Source organism: Myodes glareolus, chromosome 5 (genome assembly GCF_982192425.1).
Source record: "Myodes glareolus chromosome 5, mMyoGla1.1, whole genome shotgun sequence".
Taxonomy (NCBI): Eukaryota; Metazoa; Chordata; class Mammalia; order Rodentia; family Cricetidae; genus Myodes; species Myodes glareolus.
This window is the reverse complement of record NC_142030.1, coordinates 68,664,017-68,680,483: the sequence shown is the minus strand read 5'-3', so window position 1 is coordinate 68,680,483 and position 16,467 is coordinate 68,664,017. Positions and strand designations below refer to the sequence as shown.

Sequence of the window (16,467 nt, the reverse complement as noted above, 5' to 3'; positions counted from 1 at the left end):
ATGACTTTTTGTTGCAAAATGTGTGTTATTACCTAAGTGAACTCCTACCTAAGGATTGTGTGTGTGCGTCAAAACTCAAAACTTTCCCGGGAGAGATGTTCTTTTTGTACATCTGCATTTGTGCAACATAAAATTTCTTACTATATTGGCTCTTTGGGTGATTTTTTTTTTTTGCAGTAGTAACTCCTTGAAAATTTTGATTGTCTCATCAAAACACTTAGGTTTCTATTAAGGGATTTAATTTTATTTAATTGTTGTTGTTGTGTGTGTGTTTGCTATGTGTGTGCAGGTGCCCAGGGAGAGCAGAAGAGGATTTCAGATCCTCGGAACTGGATTTAAAGTCAGTTGTGTGCTGTCTTTTATGGGTGCTGGGGAGCAAACTCTAATTCTCTACAAGAGTAGTACCTGTTCTTAGCCACTAAGCCATCTCTGAAGCTACCTCCCCTCCCCGCACATAACCCCTTTAAGGATATTTTAGATGACAGCATTTATAAAGCTGCGTGCACATGGTTACCAATCACAAAGAAAAAAAAAAGGTTCTTTGAAAAGATTAGTAAAATTCTAAAAAGAAGGGGAAAAAAGATTTTGAAGGCATGAGGAGGCCACGGTGTGCAGCTGAGGCTTGACACTATAAGGGGGCTGGAGTTCCTGCAGGGAGCTTGAGAAAGGCCTTTTTTGGTGAAGGTGCAGCCTCAGTTTCAGGTGAAGCCCCAGGATTGAAGGAGCTGTGGGAGAAGTTGAGGCAGTGTGGGTCCCTGATTAGAGCCCATGAGAAGCTCTTGGTGAAAGTGCAGGCCAGCTGAAGCAGGAGACATCAGTGTTTTGGAGATGGCAGTACCACAAACAACTGCCAGGGACAGCAGCAGGCCTGGAGTGGAGCTGCCCGAACCTGTGAGACAGGCTGTGTGTGCTGTGACAAGCTGTTTGGAGTCTAAAAGATTGTAGACCCTGAGTTTTATGCTGTTGAACTTTGGTTTTGCTTTGATTTCATTGTGACTCTCTTTCTTCTTCCTTCTTGGGAAAAGAAAGTATTTAAATTTTTTTAAAATAGGAACCCACAGTTATGAGATCTTGGCTATTTTAGAGAGGCTTTAGAATTTTAGAGACTTGGATATGACAGAGAAACTTTGAACCTTAAAAGAGGTTTTTGACTGTTTTAAAGGGACTGAACCTTTAAGGGTTTGGATTTTTAGAGGCTGTGGGACTTACAAAGTTTGGAAAATGCCTGACAGCTGGATCTCATGGCATTTCCTCAGCTGAAGACTCCAGCTTGTGTCAAGCTGACACAGAATCAGCCAATGCAGGTGTCTTGTGGGGTGTTCTTCAAGTTGTTAAGGGAAGAAGTAATGCCGCTGGCTCTTCTGGAGGCTGGGAGAAGTTCCTGCTCCGCTTTGTTTTCTTTGTTATGGGTTGTAGACCAAGCTCACCTCAGACTCATATTTTTGCCTTGACCTTGCCAGTGCTAATGCCACAGTGTGTTTGTGTGGTCCTGGGAACAAAACCCATGACTTTTTGCTTGCTAGGCAAGCACCCTGCTAACTAATTTATGCACATTTTTGCTGATAATATTGTCATTGTGTAGTAATATTTTGCAGAAAAGCTTGGAGAAGAATACAGGTCTTCATAGAAATAGTACAAGCTTGGCTGTCAGAGTTCTTTGGGTGGAAAGCCACTGTTAGACTTACTTTATCACATTGCCTGCTTTCCCTCTCTTCAGGTTTCCACTCTGTCAAACCTGATGGGTTTCATCAAATCTAAGACAGACTTTCATTCAACTTTCTAACGTTTCTGAAATCTGACTGTATCTTAAAAATTGATGGTAGGCCATAGTTATTGACTGGGTTTTCTTTCTTAGCATTGTAGAAAATAATGGTACTTCTCGTAATTGTTGCCTGTGTTAAATGCAAGACGGTGCCAGCGCCAGCTCTGAACTCTTGTTCTGAAGTTGAACTGGGGTAGTGTAACTTAATGGAAGATACTGGCCAGATACTAGTCTTCCTTTTCTTGCTCTCCGTTTTCCAGAAGAGTTTGCATGAAGTTGGCATTATTCTTCCTCTACCAACTGGAAGAATGTTCTAGTTGTTTGGATTTGAGAGGTTTGCTGATATGTGTTAGGGTCAGACGTTTAGAGCCATCTCCTTCCCTCACGTTCGAACATCTGCACCCGTGTTACCCATATATCTGAGGTGCTTGCTTTGCAGCACAGCTGTGTCTTGACCATAGTTTTTACTACGTTAACTGACTTAAATGATGTCATTTTTCATGCTGGGTTCTGTTTTATCTAAATAGACCTATCTTAGATCCCAAAAATGATCATGTGAGGTAGGTAAATTTCCCAACTTAGTTAACTGCACAAAGTCCTATAGTTCAAGCTGTAAACAAGTTAAACACATGAATAGGAGAGAATCCGAAAACGGTACCACGTGGAAATAAGAAACCACCTTATACATATTAGTGTGCTAATTTTTGGAATAAGTATTTTTCAAATACCAAAGTGTTTCTTACTGGTTTTAATCTTGACCCTGTAACTGTGAGAGAGCACAAATGAAGTGATCAAGGTTCAGCTACCTGGTTGTCCTTTTCTCTTTCAGTGAAGGAACATTTGGATGTCTTACATAATATAGCTTGAGGTGCTACAAGGCCTGGCAAATTTTATCACATTCCCTGCCAAATCGAAGACTCTTCCTTTAATTGCTGATGCAACAAAAATAACTTAATGGATTTTGAGTAGAGAGAAATGGGATACACCTCTGAGCTTTAGAAAAGCTAATTACATTTATTTATCTGGGGGCCCTCATGCCACAGCACTCCTTTGGAAGTCAGAGCAGCTTCGGTACCTGCTCTTCTCTCCCACCCTGTGGACTCTGCCGTGAGACTCCTGTTGTCAGACTTGGTGGCAAGCACCTTTACCCTCGGCGCTGTCTCACTGGCTCTCACCTCTAAGCTTTTGTGAGAGACATTTCACCAAAGTGAAAATCAAGAGGCAGAAATGTTACCCCTTGAGTAGATGAAATGAACAAAGCAGATAGTGTATTTAGTGGCTTTGTTGTGGTTCAGTCTGACAATGGCCGACTATTTCAATTAGTATGTGCTGAAGATACAAGATTTTTGTCACTCTGAAGTTGTTGCAGAGCCATAATATGTATTTGTTCTTTTGCTTAAGAAAGAACAGTGCTAGGGATAAGGAATATATTTGGAATAAACCACATCTAAATATGATGTTTATTTCTTTTCCTAAAGATTTTAATTAAAATATATTCATTACGCACAGGATTTTATTATATCATTGTCTGTGAGTAAAAAGCTATAAATAGCCCAAATATACAACTGTTGAATAGTGGTATATTTCATTACTACATAGACATTTACACTGGGTGTAGAATTGTTTTGGGGACCTTTGCTCCTCCATGTGAAAATAATCACGGTAAGCTGTGCACAAGCTTGGGCTTCTTTCCTGGGAGCAGAGCCTGAACTGTAGTGAGGGGAGGATAAAGCCAGAACTGAGCAGACTCCCTGATTTGAGCTAGAGTTTGAAAGGGCGCTGGAGGGGACATCCTGCCTCGAGTTCCCGAGAGCTGCAGATGATCCCTTGACTACATCCTAGCCTGTGCATGTGTGAAAGGAAACTGACGGCCCAGGAAAAGGCACACAAAAAACGGGGTAGCCATTTTCCTAGAGCTAACATAGTCCTGAGAATATTTTATCACCAGTGCGTTTACGAGTGAGTCTCATAAAGATCAGACTGATTTCGGGTAACTTTATTAACTTGTTCCAAAACAGAGCCCAACCTAAGGAAAGTAGTGTAACAAGATCTGGCAAACAGGAATGTAAAGTTTACAATGTGGAGCTTACAGTAGAAATCTTTTAAGTGAGCATGAAAAAAAATATAGAAAATAGCCAGGAGAATAAAAAATAATAAAAGTGGATGCAGAAGAGATAGTGTCTTAGGTGTTTATTGCTGTGAAGAGACACTATGACCACAGCAACTGTTATAAAGGAAACATTTAATTGGGGGCTGCTTACAGCTCAGAGGTTCAGTCCATAGTCATTTGGCAGGAAGCATGGCAGCAAGCAGGCAGACATATGCTGGAGAAGTAGCTGAGAGTTCTATATCTGGATCCAAAGGCAGCAGGAAGAGAGTGACACTGGGCCTGGTTTGAGCCCCTGAAACCTCAAACCCCGCACCCAGTGACACACTTCCTCCAGCGAGACCACACCTTCTAATAGTGCCACTCCCTGCGAGCCTGTGGAGGCCATTTTCATTCAGACCACCACAAATAGAAACGATGAAATACCAGAGATGTTAAAAATACCTAGTGTAAATAAACACATATTTGGAGACAGGGTTTCTCTGTGTAACCTTGGCTGTCCTGGAACTTGCTCTGTAGATCAGGCTGGTCTTGAACTCACAAAGATCCACCTGCCTCTGTCTTCTGAGTACTGGGATTAAAAGCCTGCCCCACCACTGCCCAGCTTGTAAATATATTTTTATGTTATTGCATGTTGTTATATGTTACACATAAATAAATTCAGAGGAAAACATGAGCATCATATAGAGTAACATGAAGGCCACATAAAAACTATAGAAAGGATGCTAAAAGATCTTCAGTGAAAACATACTATATAGGATCAGCAGCATATTAGCCGTGGCATAAGGAAAGACCAGTGGACTGGATGATGTGGCAAGTGAAGGCAATCAAAATGGAGCAGGGAGCCTAGAAGAGTAAGAGAAGACAGGGGAAAAAATACATAAATAGCTGAAATTCTCAACATTTGCTGAAAACTGTAAATCAGATTTTCAACCTTTAATCATTGGGACCAGAAAATGTATCTTTGTGAGTCCTGGTTGGGGTCTGCAGACCACCAGACCCTGAATTCCCTGTAAACAACCTGTTTTCCTCTGCTCTGAGCAGCCTGCAGCTGCTCTGAGCAGAGACCCTGATGGCAGGGGAGCGGGTTCTGGTGGCTGCAGCAGAAAGATCTGGAGAGCTGGGGTGTGGCCAGAGCCCTATATAAGCTGCCCCTGAGCACAATAAAGGGGGCTTCTTGTTTCAAGGATGACCCGTGTCCCTGTGTCTCAGTGTATGTGTATATGTGTTTAAATCTCCAGGCCCTTGCCCGAGACTCACTAGCCGTCTTCTAGTACAAGTGCTGTACTGTGGGTGGGCGTAGTGCCATACAGCGCATACAGCACATGAGAGCTGTCCTGTCCATCACAGTAGCAGCTTTGGTCTCTGCTAGGTGCCTGTGGTCCTACTGTGTGGAGGGGGGATAAACAATCACCCCTGGACGAAAGCCACCGCCACAAGCCCCCAGGTCTAGAAGCTCAATTGAGCCCCAGGCAAAAGAAAGTTCACAGAATTGTGTCAGTCGACGTCATCGTCAAAATTCTGAAAACCAGAGAAAAAGAGAAAAGTCTTGGAAGCAGCCAGACTGAAAACGTGGTACAGAGAACCAGAGGTGGAGATAGCAACCTCCGGCTTCTTCCAGAAGTGAAGGACGCCAGCATAGCTGGGCCAGTCAGTGTGACTTTCAAGGATGGAAATGGATGTTCTTGAAATTTTCCTATTCTTTGTGTGACCTATTTTCCCTTCTTTGTGAGACCTGTTAGTCGATCTTCTGTTTAATCTGTTCTACTTGAAAGATGCAAGTTTTCTATTTGGGTTAGTGAGTTTTTTAATTCCGTCTACATTTCAGCCTGAGTTCTCTTTAGTGTTTCTATTTCTTACTGAGTTTTGTTTTTAAATCCTGGTGTCTTTCTCATATCCTTCAGCCCATGTTTGTGTCTTCGGGGTAATTATTGAGATATGTATTCCTTTATGTTCATTGAGCTGTTTCTTTGTGTCTTCTCTAAACTTCTTGAATTCTTTGATGAAGTTCTTGATTGTTCTGTTAAGATCTGTACCTTGAGATTCAACCATCTGATTCTCATTGGAGAACTTAGGACTTGTGGACTTTGGAGGACTTACTGTTTTGATTGCCATACTGTTTGTGGTTTTGCAATGAGACCTGAGTGTGCAATTTTTTTGTTGTTGGTTTTGTGTCTGATATGAACACACAGTCTGGGTTTTACACGACTTACTTGCCATGTGTAGATTCTCTGTGGCGCAGTGTATTAGTTACCTTTCTCGTCCTGTGACAGAACACCTGACTGAAGCCACCAGAGGGGAGAGCTTTATTTGGGTTCTGGTTTCAGATGGTGCGGACAGGAACAGGTGTGTGTGTGTGTGTGTGTGTGTGTGTGTGTGTGTGTGTGTGCGCGCGTGCGTGCGTGCGTGCGTGTGTAGTGAATGAATCCACACACACATTGCAGACAGACCACGCAGCATGGAAGCAATCTCCAGAGGCCTGTTGCAGTGACCCTCCTACACCAGCCAGGGCCGCTTCCTAAGGTTGCCCAGCCTTTCAGAGCAGCGCTACCGGCATGGGATATTATAGTAATGATGTCTGTTCAAATCTTTATCATAATTTGCTTTCTTATTATTGGCTTTTAATAACTATTTGGACATTTAGATAATGGACTTTATTGATAGGTGTTTTGCCAGGATTTTCTTGTTTGAAGCTTCTTGTACAAGTTCTTAGACCTTAATAAAGACTATTAACTTTTTCTTTTTTAAAAAAGATTTATTTATTTATTATGTATACAATGTTCTGTCTGCGTATATGCCTGTAGGCCAGAAGAGGGTGCCGGATCTCATTACATATGGTTATAACCATGATGTGATTACTAGGAATTGAACTCAGGACCTCTGGAAGAGCAGCCAGTGCTCTTAACCTCTGAGCCATCTTTCCAGCCTCTTTTTTTTTCTTTATGAATCATACTTTTACTTTTATATTAAAAAGAACCTGTCAAACTAAAGATTATCTAGGCTTACAACTCTAGGAATTGTTTCTTTCTAAGAGGCTCAATACTTGGGTTGGTTCTCTTACCCCCTTCCCCTTTTTCCTTAATTAGTTTTCTTATTTTCAACTTTATTAAGTTTGCATTTCTTTTATTTATTTTATAGTATGGGTGTTTTGCTGGCTTGTCTGGTACCACATGTGTGCCCGATGTCTGTAGAGGTTAGAAGAGGATGTTGGATCCCCTATAAATAAAGTTGCTGTCAGATGTGAGTCACCATGTGGGTGCTGGGAACTAAACCTGCATCCTAGAAGAACATCAATTGCTTTTAACTTCTGAGACATCTCTCCAACTCCTAGTTGCATTTCTTAAACACCATGTCTCTTCCAACTTTATCCTATCAGTGGTGTTGAAATTTAAAATATAAGAGGATTGACTAAAGTAAATTCTTACTTTCACTTTTTCTTGTATAAAGGAAAGCGTTCTCAGACTGATATGGCAGCTATAATCCCAGAACTGAAGAGACTGAGGCAGGAGAATGGCCATGAGTTTGATTTTATTAATTACCTTAAAATGATTACTAACACCTGAAAAACTGGTTGAGAATAAAATCTCTGTCTGTCTGTCTTTTTTTTTTCTGTTTTCTGTTTTTGGTTGTTTGAGATAGGGTATCTCTGTGCTGGAACTCACTCTGTAGACCAGGCTGGCCTCAAACTCAGAGAGATCTGCCTGCCTCTGCCTCCTGAGTGCTGGGATTAAAGGCGTGTACCACCACCACCCAGCTTAATTTTGGTGTTTCTTAACAAGTTGATACATTTTAAATACATGTTGCTTTAGTTCATATGTCTTTTTCCATCTTCTCCTTTTCCTCCACAGGTATCAGAGAAGAAAGGAAAAGAAGCTAATAGTGGTTTTGGTGGGCCAGTCGTTAGTTCTCTATATCATGAAGAAACAATCAGGTATTTTTTTCTTCTGTTTTTTGACTATATATATATAGGCATATGTATGTGTTATGTGTGCACATAAGTATGTATGTATTTTAACCTGAAAATAAACAATTTGTGTAACATTCTTCCTCCCTCTCCCCTTCTTGCCTTTTTTTTTTTTTTTCTGGAGACAGAATTTCTCTATGTAGCCCTGGCTGTCCTAGAACTCACTCTGTAGACTAGGTTGGTCTCAAAGTCACAGAGATCCGTCTGCCTCTGCCTCCCAAGTGCTGGGGTTGGGATTAAAGGTGCGCACCCCCACACCTGACTGAGTCATTCTGTTACTTGGATTCTGGGAATACAGACTGAGGTTGGCAAGCCTGCACAGCAAGTGCGTTAACTATTTTTAAACACAATTAAAATTTTACTGGATGTATTGTTTAACAGAGCTGTTAGGTTTTGTGCTGTATAAAAATGTTTTAATCCTTTTCTTTTCACACTGTGTAAGTCAGTAGAACTCTCAGCTCCTTCTCCAGCACCATAACTGCTGGAGAACCCTGTGCTATAATAAGGAGTCAAGGACAATTCTAGGATGGTTACTTTACTGATAAAGGGTGGGGTATTTGATGCTTTTGATCTTTTCTAGCTACCCATACAGTGTCTTACTTCGTCTTTAACATCAAGTATTTCAAATGGAAACTTGGCTTCCCCCAAATACGCTGAAGTGATTATCTGTCTTCCTAAAAGGAAGAGAAGGTTGTACCAAAAATGTGTGCTTTATGTTTCCCAGAAAGAGTTTACTGACATTGCCCACATGAAGAATCAGCCCTGTAAGATGGAAGTTACCGGTGCTTCTACGAGTCAGGACTTGGAAGTCTCCCAGTTTGCAGCCATTGACTGGGCTGTCGGTGGCCACTAGGGATCTGCCTTGACATCTATTTGCCTGGCAAACACACCATTTTACTTACTGTCTTGTTAAGTTTTCTACTGCTGTGAGGAGACACTATATAACTATGGCAACTCTTAGAAAAGAAACATTTAATTGGGGCTGATTTAGATTCAGTGGTTTAGTCCATTATTATCATGGCAAGAAGCATGGTGGCAGGCAGTCATGGTGCTGGAGAGGAGCTGAGAGTTCTACATCTTAATCCCCGGGACGCAGGAAGTGAACCGTCAGCCTGGGTGTGACTTCGGCAGATATGAGACTTCAAAATTTACCTACACAATGACATACTTCCTCCAACATGGCCACACCTCCTAATAGTGCCACTCCCTATAGGCCAAGCATTCAAACACATGAGTCTGTGGGGGCCATACCCATGCATATATTCAAACCACCAAACTTAAACTAAATTTTTATTTGAGATGAAGTAGGAGAGGTTCATGGAGATTGGTGATGCCCTTTGGCACTGTTGCTGGGCTGGAGCACATCTGCTACCCTAATTCCTGTGATGGGCCCTGAGCATTCCTATGATCTAATAACAATTTTGGAAGTATTCCGAATTTAGCTCTTCCCTTAATTTTTACATAGTTAGGAAGTGTTGGGGGTTTTAATTTATATTGTCTTTAGGATTTTTTTGTTTTGTTTTGTTGCAAATGTCCTCATGAAGCCTGGACATCTTCGAGGCAGTTTTTTAGATGAGAGTGGGTAGCTAATTCCTGCTTTGTTTGGTGTTTACACTTGGTTATAGCATTTTTTTACATCACATGCACACTGAATTACAGCTTTTAAAAATCCTTTCCTCCATTCCCACTTAGCTTTTAGTTTTTGAAGACAAGGATCACATTTTATTCGTTTACTTGTTCTCGTTATCTGAAGAGAGCCCTAGAGCTTAGTAGGAGGCCTAGCTAGCATTAACTATCAATTTGGCACAGCCAAAATTGAAAAGAAGTGAGTCAATTGAGTAATGTCAAACTGGTCTGTAGACCAGGCTGCCCTAGAGCTCGGTGAGCCTCCTGCCTCTGCCTCCTGAGTGCTGGGATTAAAGGTGTGTGCCACCATGTCCGGCTATAAAGTAAAGATTTTAATTCAGCTCAAAGTGTTTTTACACAATTACTGTGAGACAAAACATGGATATTTGTCTTTCGGTTTCTTCAGTTTTGAACAGTGTGTTCTTAGTACTTCGTTGTTGTTGTTGTTTGTTTGAGACAGGATCTCTCTATTTTGTAGCTCCTGCTGTCCTAAAACTTACTATGTAGACCAGACTGACTTCAAACTCACAGAGATCTATCTACCCACCTTTGCCTCACAAGTATGAGGATTAAATGTGTGCACTTCCATGCCCAGCTACTCTTAGTACTTTTTTCTTTGTTCTTGTTTTGTTAGTTTGGGTTTTTTTTGTTTGTTTTGTTTTTGTTTTCTTTAAGATGGCCTCATTTGATCCAGGTCAGCCTTGAACTCACTATGTAGCTTAAACTCCTCACTTTCTTGCCTCTGTTTCCTGAGTGCTAGGATCACAGGTGTATGCCACACTTGATTTTTCTTAGTACTTTTGGCATTTTCATCTATATGTAATAAATACTATTGAGCAAAATATTGTGCTAGAGGTAAACGTTTTTAGACTTGATCTTAGTTCACCAAGTCAGCTAAATATTGATCTTTTTATGCTATTTCTAATTTAATCATATGTTTATTTATTGTGTGTTTGGGAGGTTTGGCATGTGTGTGCCTCAGTATATATACAGAGGGAAACATGAATACTCAGAGTATTGAAAGCCCTTATGCTATTACAAGCATAGGAATTCTCTTACTGTTCTCTTATTACTACAGTGGATGTGGAAACCAATAATTAGTCATGCTTACAATGGGAAAATTCATTTTACTAGTGTTACAATTCCATTATAATAAATTTAATCATAATAATATTTCCTGTACTGAAATGTTGGATTATTGCAGTAAAGTACCAGGTATATACTTAGAATTTCTTCAGATGTATCAAAACGTGGTTCAACAATGAAAACGGACTATTTTCTGAAGTTTATGTCATGGGTATTGGGTAATATATGGTACTGTTACTTTTCTAAGTCAGCTTGTGCTTTACCTGATATTAATTACAGATTCCTGACAGAATTATGTTCAACTGATATGATAATCATTGTTTTTTCAAAAGGATATAAAACAATGTCTTTTATACAATGTTTTGGTTTTGGTGTTTTAAGACAGGGTTTCTCTGTGTCCATAGTTGTCCTGGAACTCACTTTGTAGATCAAGCTGGTCTCGAACTCACAGAGATCCGCTTGCCTCTGCTTCCCAAGTGCTGGGATTAAAGGCGTGCACCACCATACTCAGCTTTTGCAGATTATTTTTGAGTATTCTGATATATAAACTTTGTTATGTTTCTGCTGGATTTGCTCTAGACATCAACATGTACATTGAGAAATTAGGGCAAGAATTAAAAGTAGAATAAGTGAAGGGTGTAATGCCCACTCTATCCTGCAGTGGGGTTTGATCTTCTCCATTATATTTTGTAGTTTGATACCTTATAATCTGCTAGAATTTTAATTCCACTTACCCAGGCAGCCATCTGGACCTTCTCTAAGCAGAGCCAGTCTAGTGTACAGCTGAAATGATTGATGGGCTCTGGAATTGATTAGTTGTTCTGTGAGACAAATGAAGTGTCTTGGCAGAAAATACCAGAGGTCACTGCTGTGGTCAGACCAAAAAGCTCGTAGAATTTCAAAGAGATGTTTTCATTGTTGACTTATAAGTTTCAGTTTTTAAGCGGTAATAACATTTTGAGGTTATTTTGAAAAATAACTTTTCATTGGTTGCTGATTGCTCTTTAGTTTTGATTATAAAGAGGAAGAATGTAGGTAAAAACTAGGATGAAAATCAAAACAAAGCTTTATGCATTGTTTTCTTGGTCAGAATAAAAACTTGAATGAAAGCATAGAAAGCTTGACACTGATAAGGAAACTACTGTGAATTTTTTAAAGCAGTATGTAATTGGATAGAAGGCGGCAGCATAGCGTGATTTTATTGCTATTTGTAACATCTGATGGTATAAAATTCTACTTAGGGTTTCATGCAAAGCCTCACATTGTTACATAGTAACCTGGTTTTGGCAAGTCTGTGTAAAGACTCTATTAAAAACATATTTTATGTTTAAAGATGGAGTATTTGGGTTCTGTTGCTTTCATCAGGCTAAGTCATGAGACACACTGTTCTTAGCCCTAAGAGCCTCTGTTTGACTGGTTGGTGTAATCCTTCTCTATTTCACTGCTGCCTGTGATCAACACGGTGTTAACACTTTGGTGATCGGTGATAAATTAGATGACATATGTCTTGTTACAGTCTGGTTGTTCTTGAGGATACACAAGTGTGTGCAGGCAAATGGGCCACTCTCTCGTGAGGATCTGACTGCTCAGAATGAACTTGAGCTATGGATTTATTCAGCCTGTAAAACCTCAGCTGGCATAAATAATTGAGAAAGCAAAGGTTTGTCTGTGGTGCTTACCTCAGGGACTTATGGCTCCCGTCCTGCTCCCTACCTCCCTTTCTTATGAAAATGATCCCAGTTGCACTCCCAGATAATAACACACCAAGCAATTAAAAGCCATGGGTGGCTGGAGAGAGGAGAAAAGGTTTAGTTAATGAGCTTTTCCTCTTCCAGTGCCCATGAGAGCCTCAGGAATGACAAGGCGATTAAAGCAAAGAGATAATTATAGATTATGTGAAAATGGGTCCCTGGGGACAGGCAGGTCTTGACATAAACAGTAAGTGTTGTAACAGTCTCCTGGCTCTCATATTCGCCCCTTTCTAATGTGCTTCATTTAGCTCCTGTGTGCTCAGTGCCATGATGCCAACCAAGCATACAGGCAAATCCACCTGTTTGCAGATCAACAACCCTTTAGAAAAGAGGGTTATTCGCTAGCCAGATTCACCATCCATCCTTTTATCTCCCTTGCTTTGTTCCCTTCCTTTCCCCCACTTTTACTCTCCTTTCTCTCCTGTGCTCTCATCTTCAGGTAGTGATTATGAAATGCTAACACTTGTTTACAGAGTTTCCTGTAGGTATATGTGCTTGTATATCAAAGTATGTATATGTGTGTATAAGTTTTAAATATTGTATATCTATTACAATATTAAGAGAAGATATGTTGAGGCTAGGAAGAAAGCTTAGCAGCCAAGAGCACTGACTGATCTTTTAGAGGTTCCAGGTTTGATTTCTAGGACCCACATGCTGGCTTACAAGCCCAGTCGTAAGGGATCTGACTCCTTCTGACCTCTGAACACCTTGCACATATGATACATGAATATACATGTACGCAAACACTCATACACACAAAATAAGCTTTGGAAATTAAAAACAAAGAAAGGCAATATATGCATTATAAGTAATAGAAACAAGGTTCTTCACCATCTATTCATCTTCTTACACTTTGGTCACTCTGCTCAAATCATGGTCCCTTATTTTAAGGGTTTTGAAGCTCTAATTAAGGTTTGTTAGATGGATTGATTAACAGTGATAATGCCCAAGTATGATAAATTACCTCACCTTAAAACATGCTCTATTATCATATTTTTTTTTAGAAAGGGCCTGACATAGGCCAGGATGGCCTTCAACTTTTGATCCTCCTGCCTCTGCTTCCTAAGTGGAGGTGTACTATCATGTCTTGCTATGCCATATTATGAAGCTAATATAATGACAATTATCATCTATTAGCTGTTTGTACTCATAGTCATATTATGTTCTATGACCTATTTCACTTAATCTTATTAAATGTAGATGTTAGTGGTATCCCTGTATTTCAGATGAGGACACACATGTAAGGTTAGATTTCTTGTCCAAGGTCAATATGGTTAGTACTCTTCCAATTACTGTGCCTCACTGAAATGTTTGAAAAGACAGCATAATTTCTAATTAATGAAAAAGAGTTTGACAGTTGCTATTGTATTAGTATAATATCTTCAGTTAAAAAATTAAATACCTTTTCCTTTCAGCGTTTGTAAGAATGTACTTCCCTGATAAAGTTTGACTCTAGTCTCTCATTTATCGCTATACTGATGATGCTTTCTTTGGATTGTTTTATTGATTTTAGACTCAGTTTAATGGTTGGGAATGTTAACTGGCCCTGTGGAGAAGTCTTTTAGCAAAGCAGGTGTGTGAATTTTTCTGGTGTGGGCACTGATTTTCCAGGGATCGATCAGAATTAGGCATTTTTTTTTCCAGGGAGACATTTAAAGCATCAGCAGTTTTCCTTCAAATTTGTTACAAGCTAGGCAGAGTCTAAAAGGCAGAGTGGCTCTTCAGCAGTCGGGGTCTGTATGAAGTCAAAGCTAAGTAACTCTTCAGTGTAGCTCATTATCTTTAATCAGTAGACAATTTCTGCATGTCTGTTTGACAGGCAAGGGTTCAAGAATTATTTTAAGAATAAACTACAGAAATCCAGATAGTTTGTAAGTGCTTTAATCTTAGGGCAGTATTCCTTACATGTGACTGATCACTGTTCAAACTGGATCTTATAACCAAAGGATTTCGTAAAGGAGCTATGACTTGAAGGATTCTCCTGAGGCACACAATTGGTAAAATCAAGACTCACAGTCAGTACCCTTTAAGGGGAAATTAACATCTAAGACTTAAATGATATATTAAATGGAGCCAAGAATTACTTTTTCTAGCTGTCATCGAACTCACTCTGTAGACCAGGTTGGCGTTGAACTCACAGAGATCCATCCACCTGATGCTGCCTCTTGAGTGCTTGGATTAAAAGCTGAAGCTAGGACTTTTAATATACCCTTGTTAGGAGTTGACTGTATCTGACCAGCTTTACTAGAAACCACTGACAACACTCTTCTTTCAGAGAAACAGCTGTGAGTAAAATTAAGATGTGTTTTGTTCATAAATATTTCCTGTTACCACTTTTTGGCTGTGGGTTTTTTTGTTTGTTTTGCTTTGCTTTGCTTTGCTTCGCTTTATTTATTTATTTATTTATTTATCTATCTATCTATCTATCTATCTATTTATTTATCTTTGAGACAAAATTCTCTGTAACTCCTGGAACTAGCTCTTGTAGACCAGACTGGCCTCAAACTCACAGAGATATGCCTGCCTCTGCCTCCTGAGTGCTGGGTTTAAAAACGTACACTATCATGTTTTACTTTTTTTTTTTTTAATACAGGAGGTAAAGTATCTAAAGCAAGAGTCTTCGGAGGCATCTATGAGACATTTTTCCCTTCCATTACTTAGTACTCAGCTCACTTGTCTAGAAAGACAGTGTTATTTCTCTTGACCCCTGACCCCGAGAGCAGGCCATCTTTGTTCTCTAACTAACTTGCTACGCTGCCAGCATGAGCAGGGCTCTTCGCGGTGCACTGTCCTGTCTGGTCTGCTTCTCTAATGTTACCTCTGAACACCCTGCCATGGGCAGTTGCTTACAATTTGCCTGGGCAACTTTCCTTTGCTCAGCCGGTCTTTTTATTTCACTGAGTCCTTTGTGTAATGTGATGTCATTTGCTAACTCACCTCTAATGCTTTCTTTGTCCATCCTTATTGCTATTTTTATTTTAAATTGACAAATAATCATGTATGTAAGTTTATGGGTACATTGTGTTATCTTGATTTCTATTTACATTATAGAAAGAGTCAAGCAAGTTAATGTCCTGGTTGCCTCACAGATTTATTACCTTTTATGTTATAAACTTAAAATTGTCCTGATTTTATAAAGCGTAAGAGCTTATGTAACTGTGGTCACTGAAACTTGTTCTTTTCGTGTAAATGAAACTTCGTTGCTTTGACCAATATCTTCCTTTCCGACCCTCCCTCCCTCTTCCAGTCTTTAGTAACCACTCTTCTTACTGTACTTCTATGAAATTTACTCTTTACAATTCCACCAAAAAAGCAAGGTCACACAGGGTCTTTCTGTGCTTGACTTCTTTCACTAGGCTTGGTGTCTTAGTTACTACTCTGTCACTGTGAAGAGACACCATGATCAAGACAACTTGTAAACACATTCAATTTGGGCTTACTGTAAGTGGAGGCTGCTCATTTGTTTCCTGGCTGCCCAAACCCAAATAATCACACAGAAACTATATTAATTGCAACACTGTTTGACCAATAGCTTAGGAGTATTTCTAGCTAGCTCTTACATCTCAAATTAACCCATTTCTATTAATCTGTGTATCATCACGCCAACCAGTAAGGTTCCACATGTCCTTCTCCTTCAGCAGCTACATGGCATCTCCCTGATTCCGCCTTCTTTCTCTCTATATCTTTGTTCGGATTTCCCACCTGGCTTTACTCTGTCTGCTAAGCCATTGGCCTAAAAAGCTTTATTCATCAACTAATAAAAGCAACACATATACAGAAGTGCATCCCACATCAGCTTACAGTTTCAGAGGGTGAGTCCATGACCTTCGTGGCAGAAAGCATGGCAGTAGTCAGGCAAGCATAACTGGAGCATTAGCCGAGCGCTTACATGTTGAAACAACAACCACAAGGGAGAGAAAGAGCTAACTGGAGTGATACGGGGTTTTGAAGTCTAAAGGCCACTCCTGTGAAATACCTTCCTCAACAAGGCTGTACCTCCTAATTCTTCCCAGCCAGTTCTACCAACTGGGAGCCATACATTCAACTATATTAGACTGTTTGAGCTATTCTCATTAAAAGTTCCCTCTAGTTCCACCTGTGCTGTCACAGATAATAGAATCGCCTTCTTTTGTTGCATTGTTTGTCACGTTTTCTTCACCCGTCTTGAAAG

At 40.0% G+C, this 16,467-nt stretch overlaps 1 protein-coding gene across 2 annotated transcripts in view; it reads left to right on the top strand.

Moving 5' to 3' along the window:
- Positions 1–16,467, top strand: part of Acbd6 (acyl-CoA binding domain containing 6) — a 143,933-nt gene that overhangs the window by 37,530 nt on the left and 89,936 nt on the right. For both annotated transcript variants that reach the window (XM_048421150.3, XM_048421149.3), the window contains exon 4: positions 7,718–7,800. In XM_048421150.3, the coding sequence (XP_048277107.3) occupies positions 7,718–7,800 (83 nt within the window). The remainder of the gene's footprint in view (positions 1–7,717; positions 7,801–16,467) is intronic.